A 9,442-nucleotide genomic window follows, 5' to 3' on the forward strand; every position below is an offset into this window, starting at 1 on the left:
TCGGGTTGCGAGATTGGAGTTGTGTCTCTTCTGGCTTCCAGACTCCCGGTGGCCGTTTCTAGTGCGATTTCTACTGTGGAAGGATGTAATCGTCTGCCCAACTTTTTCTTAGCCCATCTAGTTGCCACCTCGAATGCCTCCAGCCAGTTGGTTAGCCGAATCCCCTCCAGTTTCCCGGTGCTTCCTCTCCCATTACGACATCTGGAACGAGGTAAGAAAATTTTGTCTTCACGCCAAAGACGGAAACAGAAAAAAATACTTTTTTATTGAGGCACGGGTGAAGAAATGAAGAGATTGTTTTGACAATCAGAATGCAAAACAAAATGCGATATGCAAATCAGTGTTTCGGGCTCCGTAAAAATAGCCTGATGAACAATTAAACTCTAGTGGTCTAGTTGTACAGGTGACACCCGATCCTATCTCATTATCATAAACCATGCTTAATTTTCCAATTTCTTTATTTTTCTACTATTGGAGTGAAGAGAAAATTGCTCTAAATACTATTCATTTATTCTTTTAGAACTTCACTCAGTGGTTACTGATTCGGCCAGCTGGTGGTGCTCACGATTTACCACCTGAATGAGTTCCCAAATAGTCTTTTTTTTTTTTTGTCCCTGTAATTTTAAGAAGGAAGCAATTCTCACAACATTTAGTATTTTTAGCTTTAAGGTACAGATTTTTTTATTTGGATAATGATCGATCAGTCCAATAGAAAAATAGTATAGACGCACAAATAAATAATGCACGCGGTTTGATTCTTATGAACTACGATTTATTTACACGGCAAGGAAAATTAAATCAAAAGAAAGAACAAAGGATATTGTTGACCCGAGAAACGCGCATGTCTACTCAACAAAAGAGAAAGCGTGTGGGGGAAAATGGAGTCGGAGATGAATAGAGATGGCAACGTTGTCATTTCTTAGAGAAACGACGGATTCTTTATCGTTGTGCCTAATTTGAGAAATGTCTCTAACCGATGCGTATCAGGCTTCACAGCTACAGAAAACCCAGGAATGATCTTCTCCATTTCATGCCCAAATGACCTTAATGAACAAGGCCGGTTTTGTGAGTCGTCTCTGCCAGTGGCAGGAAGTGTTTGCCCTGTAGCCTGTTAAGGCTACTGGACTTCCTCACTGACAGACGTGAGGAGGGTGACGAGGACAGCAGAGAAAATCATCGGGACTTCTCTTCCCTCCATTCAGGACATTGGCCAGAAGCGCTGCCTATCCCAAGCTAAGAACATTATCAGGGACCCCTCTCACCCCCATCATGAACTGTTCACTCTGCTAGCCTCTGGGAAGAGGTACTGCAGTGTGCGGTGCAGGACCACCAGGTTCCACAATAGTCTTGTCCCCCTGGCCATTAGAATGTTAAATGGTCACTGAAACACATAGTAAATCTAAACTGCTGCTAATCTGTACATCTGTGGGTTCTGTTTGACTTTTTGCACTACTGGCAGTTCTTTATAGCTAGCCACTCCTTGCACATCTGTTTCTCTGCACTATTGTACTTACAGCGTTATTGTTACAGTGTTATTGTTCTGTTTACCTGACTTGTTTACCTGACTGCCCAATTTGCACATCTGGTTGGCTACTCCTCTTGCACTATTTGCGCTACTGTAAAATACTATACATAGCCATAATTATTTAGTATATTATTAGCACTCAATACTACAACTCAATACAACATTTTATTTATATCTGTACATTCAAGGAAACTGTGCGGGTCAGATGTATCGACATTTCGTTCTGTATACACGTGTACTAGAATGACAATAAAGTAGATCTGAATCTGAATCTGAAGTGAATAGCTCTTCTGGCAGAACACTCTCATCTCCCTGTTTTCCTCTTCAAATCCACAACATGTACAAATCATTTTCCGCATTCTGAAGTTTTTTGACTTTGCAGATAGTCGATCGCGCATTGCGAACGTCCTTGGTGATTGAGGACGACCTCCGCTTTGAGATTTTCTTCAAGCGCCGTCTGCAGGCTTTGCTGCAGGAGGTCACCACAAACCGACTGGACTGGGATCTCATGTGAGAATTCACTTTGTTCCTTTCTTTGATAGAAATCCTCTTTTGGCATCTCTCATCTGCTTTTTCCAAATTAACAGGATGCAAATACTTGGATCCCTTGTTTTTCACGGTTAGTAGGGACCAGTACCCCATGCGATAAGCCCAAATCAGAAAAGTAGCCCCCGATACTCCCATTTTAGAACACCCTCTGTCCGCCCTCGCTCACAGCAATAGTTGGCTGCGGATAACAGATTGTGTCCCCGCAGGTGCTGCTCATTTAAGGGCAAACAGCTGCCATGCAACAATAGTCTACTAGGAATAATGGATCACGGCCCAAACAATGCAGTTCATTTTAGGTGGGCCACAACGGCACATTTCGGCAGCCTGAAGCTCTGCCCGACCCTGCTTTCAGCAATAGTGGATTAGGCGTAATGGATCATGGCTACAACTGCATTTCCAATCTTAGCTGGGCCAGAACAGCACACAGACAGAAAAAAGTGCCTTCTGCTGGTCCTCACTGGCAGCAATATGGGAGTGGGGACAAAGGGTGGGGGTTCATTTTACATGTAAATAACGGCAAAAAAAAAAAAAAAGCCACAAGGCCAGAGGAAAATGCGCTCTTCTGGCCTGGGCTCTTAGCAATATGCCATGGGGGATAACGGATGCGGGAATATTTGATTTTGTGCAGTTACATCGGTCGCAAACGCATGCAAGTGGACCGTCCGGAGAAGTCTGTAGCGGGCGTACGCAACCTCGCTGAGGCCGACTATTCCTATTGGACGTTGGGCTACATGCTGTCGCTGGCGGGGGCCCGAAAGCTCCTAGGGGCCCGGCCCCTCAACAAAGTCATCCCCGTCGATGAGTTCCTCCCGGTCATGTATGACAAACATCCCGTGTGAGTAAAGCCCTACACTCTCTTGTCTATCTAGATCAGGAGCGTGCAGCATTTGGAATCGCAAGGGGCCCGCAATGGGCCCATCCTGGTGACCTGGACAATAGCTCTCATTTATGAATAACTATACATGCAGACATCTACATGTTACATTTTTTAAAAATCAATTCGAAATGATCACAATTAAAGCAAAATGCAGGTTTTGTGCGGAGCTTTAAATCCTTGCTTGAATTTGAATGCTGCGTTTTCAAGGTTTAAAAAGTTCTTGAATTTTTGGTGAATTACTTGTAAATGCTAGAATCTGTTGCCATCTTTCTCAGGTCAAGTGTTGGGCTCGGGTTAGGAGTTAGGGGTTCGAGCTTCCAATAAGGGTTTTAAACTTATTTTATGATTCCAAAATTGGATTGTGGCTAGCCTCGGGAACTAAGGTTTAAGCTCCCTATTAGGGTAATAAACTGAATTTAGGGATATTAAATAGGGTTGGGCTACGGTTACAGCTAGAGTAAGGTGTAAGTGTAGGCTTAAGAACTAGGGTTTGAGCTCCATATTATGAATTTTGGGATTTACAGTTTGGAACAGGGTTAGGGCTAAAGTTTGAGCTGCAAGTTGAGGTTTTAAACGGATATAAGGTTCCGAAATAAGGTTGAGGCTAAAGTAAGGGTTTAAAACTGAGGTTAATGCTCCCATTCTTTTGAGCTGCACTGGGTTTCTTCTCTTATTGGTACTGGAAAAATTGGGAAATGGGCTTGAATTTGGCCCAAAAAGGGTGTAAGATCACTGAAAATGATATATTAGGTCCCCTTAGGCAAATATGGTTATGTTCATCGTGGACGTAGTTCAGTATATCAGGCGGCTTAGGTCGTCCAAAGATCTGAAAATAAGGGGTGTCTTTGGGGACGAAGGGTACGTCGTATGAGGTTCCTTCCTTTTGACAGTCTGTAGCTGGAAAGAATAGATTAGATGAGATCCAACTTGATTGTTATTGCACAAGTCACAAATACAAAGCAACAAAATGCAGTTTGCATCCAACTCGAAGTGCATAGCAGCGTATAAATATAAATATTTATGTATAAAAGTGCAGTAGCAAACTATATACGGTATATGGCTATGTAAGAAGGACACGGTCGTGCGATAAATATTATGTGGATAGTATGGAACAAGTATGTACGGATTAAAAGCAGGTTATTCACTATGAAAGGACTATAAAGATTTAAAGATTCAAATATGTAAGATTAAGAAAAGGAGAGTGGGCGTGTATTTGTAGCAAAGAGATTGGCCCTATAGACGACAATTGCAGCACATGGCAGCCTAGCTAAAAGGGTCTTGCGCATCTGTAAGAGTCTATGGCTACAAGAAAGTTAAGAAGCAATTTTTTTTTCAGTTCCGACTATACGAAGCACTTCCCGGAGAGCAACCTCCGAGCCTTCTCGGCGGAGCCCCTGCTGGTTTACCCGACTCATTACACGGGGGACGAGGGCTACATCAGCGACACGGAGACCTCGGTGGTCTGGAACAATGAGACCAGTAAGACGGACTGGGACCGGGCCAATTCCAGAAAGACTCAAGAACAGGCCCTGATCAGCCCGCGGGCCCAGAATTCGGACGTCACTCAGTCCCAACTGGATGACTGGAGCGCCCGAGACGAGTTGTGAGCGACGGACCGAACCGACGTGACGGACCGGACTGGGGCTTCCGTCGAAATTTCAACTGTCTGATTGACTATGAGAACCGGAGGTTTTTTTCTTTCACCTCGAAAAAAAAAAATCCATTTTTTTTTCTCATTCCAGTTTGAAAGCAAAAACCTATAGAAATAAAGCATCGCACACACCGAGAAGACGCTCGATTGAATGTCCAAAACGATTGTCGAGTCGAAAAAGATTCCGATGTTGCCGGCAGATACTGTACATTTTCTCATTTTAAGGATGATTATTTTTGTACTTTTCTTTTACAAAACAAAAAAACACTTTCTTTTTGTCTTTCTAGTTTTATAATAATAATAATAACACATTGTATGTCGAAGCGCCTTTCAGGACACCTAAGGTGGCTGTACATATGAGTAAGACAGTAAAACAAGCAAGTCCTAAATAGCCAATTAAATACATTATCGTTAAAAGGGGCAGTGTGTGAGGCATATGGTCAAGAATAGGCAAGTCTGAAAAGGTGAGTTTTGAGTTTTTTCAGCTCCTGTCTCTGTCTCTCACTCTTTCAGTCTTTATTTCATTTCTCTCTTATTTTATTTTTCTTTCTCTTTATTTTTCTCTTTTTTGTTTATGTCTTTTATCTGTCCTTTTGTCTTTGACTGACAAGGATACATTGACAAACTAACTTACCTATTGTAATTCATATAGTGCTTTGTTGGATTTCCTTCTCCAGTAAGGAAGTTATCCAGTGGCGTCAAAGTTTTTTGGCGCTGTTTGAGGATGTTTAATGATCATTTGCGCCAACTTTTTGCTTGGATAAAAATCCAGGTCATGGTAGAAGGCAGACATCACACTCGCATGCGTATTCTGATGAATCTCATTGGCCAAGAGAGACGGAAAGAATCCTTTAAGACTATACTTCTTACCATTCTTACCGCTCCTGCAACTATTGGTAGAAACAAGGAGTTACACTCCTGGCCTAAATGTGTTCAAAAAGTGAACCTAGCTGGATGTACTTGTGAAAAGAGCCACATCTGGCTCGCGAGCCATACCTTCCCGACCCCTGCTTACAAAATGTTGTTTTTGTCATAGCCCACCCTCCTAGTTTAAATGGGATTGTCAGCCATTTGACTGCACACTTGACAACTCAAGTCGAGTCATTTTCCTTTTTTTGGCCCTTAATTACAAGAAGTCCCAAATGGCTGTACATAGAACAGACTATTATTACGCTATCCCCTGATCTAAAACCTACATGAGGGCATGGAAAAACTCTACCTTAGCACTGTATGAGGAAATCAAGAAACTTTGAGAATGGGCCGCACATAAGCGAATCCCCCTTCCAGGACGACCAGGCAAAAAGGGATGATGCAAGGGCATCGACAGACAGTACACAGACATCATCGAGACCAAATATTGGTCCTTCGAAAGCTATAGAATAGAAGTGTGTTTTAAGCCTAGATTTCAACCGTTCCACTGAGGTTGCAGATGGAATCTCAGAGGGCACCAGTACCTGCGGATTTGTTCTCGGCTCTTGGGATCACTAGCGGACCGGCATTTTCTGCGCAAAGGCAGGAACCTAGGGGTGGATTCAATCTGAAATATATGAGGGGGCAGGTCCATGCATCATTTTGTATCATACCAGCAGAACCTTAAAGTCGCATCTTAAACATACAGGGAGCCAATGCTGTTAAGCCAAAATTGGGGTCATGTGATCAAACTTTCTTGTCTTAGTTAAAAGCCCCGCTGCAGCATTTTGTATCAGCTGCAGGCTCTTAATGCTAGACTTGGGGAGATCGGGAGTAGGGCTTGAATAATAATCTCAGCATCGGAATGGGACAGCAAAGAACTCATTTCTGCAACACTGCGAATGCGGAAAAGAAGCCGTTTTAGTCATATTCGAAAGCAAAATAAAAAAAGCCAAAAATGTAAAAAGAAAAAAAAGAGATCATCTAGAAGGGAATCAGCTCTCGACTGGCGGCGAGCCGGCCGGTAAAGCCGTTTCGTTCAAGAACGACACGACGGGCACCTGTTGCAAACAGACAAGACGCTTTTGATGCTTTTCTTTCATTCGGAGAGTGAGCGGGTTCCAAACGACTGCCCCAAATCATGAAAATCAAAAAGGTTTTTGAAACAGCTTGTTCGGCAACTAGCATGCGTGCCAATTGCTCTTGTGATGACAGGGTGTCTTTGCAAGCCTCTTTTCCACTGCACGGTTTCCGCTCACATGGCTTAGTACTTTTTGGAGTCTCCTTTTCCATGTCAAAGAAAAATATTTCTAGGTGTCACGTATACGGTAAACACAATTCAAAATGATCAAAAAGCGTATCTAATAGGGGGGAACAATTTTTGCAGGGGTGTCATGTAATTACCGATGTGTCTCAGGGGCTGTAAAATCAAATGACAATAGGAATATGCTGTCATGAATGTTAGTATGTTGTAACAACTCATTATTTTCTAGCCAAGAGGACATTTTTGTTAAAATTTTTGACTATTCTGAAGAGTTGTATTTTATAGTATTACATCAGTGATATTTTATAGTATTTCTGCAATCATATTTTTGTAGTATTCTCATAAAAGAATCTTTGTGGTATAGCTGTAGAATTTTCTTAGTATTGTAGCGAGCAGAGACGGGAGTCGTAGGCGGAGTGTCAAACAAAGGTGCCAACGGACGCTGCTTTAATAACATGTAAACTTGCGATAACCAAAACAAACACACGAGAGTGGCTAGAACCGGTCGAATTAAGAGTCCCCCTAGGAACTCGCTAACTAAACAATAGTTCCGTGGGTGAATTATGTACAACCCACTACAGTATTGTATTACTGTAATTGTATTTCTGTAGTATTTCTGTCATAATACTTCTGTAGAAGTATGTTTTGGTAGTCTTTCTGTTTTAATATATCTGTAGCAGTACCTTGGTATGATAGTATAAATGTAGTGTTTTTGTATTTCTGTAGAATTATTTTTGAAGTATTTCCATACTAGTATTGTTGTTGTATTTCTTTCGTGTTTTTAAATATTACTGTAGTTTTTTTTTAAATATTTCTGTCGTAAATATTCTGTAATTGTTTTTTTTTCAATCATAGTATTTCTGTAGTATTTACATAGTCCTTTTTATGATCCGAATGAAGACAAAATAATATATTAGGTCGGTTAGACCAGCTCGGCCGGAAACGAGGCTTCGTATTTCCGGTCACGTGACGCTTCGCTCGGAGCGCGTCTTCATTTGCCGCGCCCACTCGTATTCAAACGCGAGCGTCCGAGCGGCGCATTTCGTCAGTCGCCATTGTAGGTCACCCAAAAAAATGCAACTTGAATTTTTTTCCATTAGGCGGTGCATTTCGTCAGTCGCCATTGCAGGTCACCCAAAAAATTGCAACTTGAATTTTTTTACATTAGGCGGCGCATTTCGTCAGTCGCCATTGCAGGTCACCCAAAAAAATGCAACTTGATTTTTTTTCCATTAGGCGATTCGTGAAGAACACAAAAAAATCTCAACAGGACGACTTTTGGTGAGTTTGTTTGGAAACTCTTTCCCCTTTCAAGTGTGACGCACTTGAACGAACGATGTTGCTCGGAGAAACGGCGGATAACGTTTCAAACGCATGTGAGATTGACTTTTAATGTTCGTCGTCTCTGTAGATGACATTTCTGTATTGTCGTCGTTTATTTTCTTTGTAAATGTGATCAATTGAACGATTATCTTGGGGCGACACGTTGCCGCCATTTCAGGTCCCGCAGTCCGATAACGTTGCTCGTAGAAACGAAAGGATAACATTAAACTCATGTGAGATTTACTTTAAATATTTGTCGTCTCTGTTTTGTAACGTCGTTGTTTTTTTAAATTTTTTTGCACATTGTTCAGTTTCGACGTTAATGCCAGTGGCTTGGCGCAACAGTTGGCCGCCATTTCAGGTTCCTCTTGTAAGTGGCTTGGGGCGACATGTAAGACATTGTTGCTCATAGAAGCAGGGCCGATTTGAGTTTTAGAGCTATAGGGGTGCTGGGCACCCGGATCGGGGGTGGGCGACCTACGGCAAGACGAACACAAATGAATATTACAACAAATTCAACTCTAAAAATACTGCATATACAGTATAATAATTATACCGAGCAAATAGTCTTTTAATACTACTGTAAAAACACTACAAAGTGCTATGAAATAAAAGTACGGTAATACTATAAAAACACAACTGCAGATATAAAATAAAAATACGACAACAATAATACCAAAACAACTACAGTATTGCTACAGATGTACTATAACAGTTCTACGATAGAAAATACTACAAAATATGACAACAGAAATGATACAAAAAGACTTGTACATAAATATTACAACAGAAGTCCTACAACAATGCTACAGAAGGAAATAGTGTTATAATACTGGTGTAAAACACGACTAAATATTACAAAATAAAACTACAGTACTGCACTACGCAGAAATATTACAAACGGACTACTACAGAAGTATTAAAGGAATGCTTTTTTGAATACTGCATTGCACGCTTTATGAAAAAATACTTCAAACTTTTGATGACAATTATTTCAGAACAACTCAAGAGAGACCTAAACCTACCTACCTCGACCCGGACTCCTTGGAGCCAACGAGGGACATCGCCTGATCACTTCCACAACAAGGTGGCGCTACTCTAGGTAGGAATTGGATTCTTTCTTTCCTCCTGGCTGTGGATTGCACAACACATGCTCGTGGATTGTCTAAAGTGGAGGGCATTGGAATTTTTTTGTATTTTTTTTTTGGGGGGGGGGTGATGGTTCGTACTAGCGGTTGAAATACTTGGAGAATGTTATAATGTTAATGTTGTGTTTTCATGGTTGGAAAGTAGAATTTTTGTTGTAACGGTGGTGCTTTTGTAGTATTATTGTAGTTGTATTTT

At 41.4% G+C, this 9,442-nt stretch overlaps 1 protein-coding gene across 1 annotated transcript; it reads left to right on the forward strand.

Annotated features, from left to right (window-relative positions):
* Positions 1-133: 133 nt before the first annotated feature.
* Positions 134-4,558, forward strand: LOC148354587 (procollagen galactosyltransferase 1-like). Its single transcript, XM_088350885.1, has 4 exons — positions 134-211; positions 1,908-2,035; positions 2,703-2,909; positions 4,288-4,558. Exons 1-4 carry the CDS (start codon positions 134-136, stop codon positions 4,556-4,558), a joined length of 684 nt encoding a protein of 227 aa, XP_088207011.1.
* The last annotated feature ends 4,884 nt before the right edge of the window (positions 4,559-9,442 follow it).

The sequence above is a fragment of the Urocampus carinirostris genome, chromosome 13 (genome assembly GCF_059441175.1).
Source record: "Urocampus carinirostris isolate Australia breed hairy pipefish chromosome 13, RoL_Ucar_1.0, whole genome shotgun sequence".
NCBI classification, from domain to species: Eukaryota; Metazoa; Chordata; class Actinopteri; order Syngnathiformes; family Syngnathidae; genus Urocampus; species Urocampus carinirostris.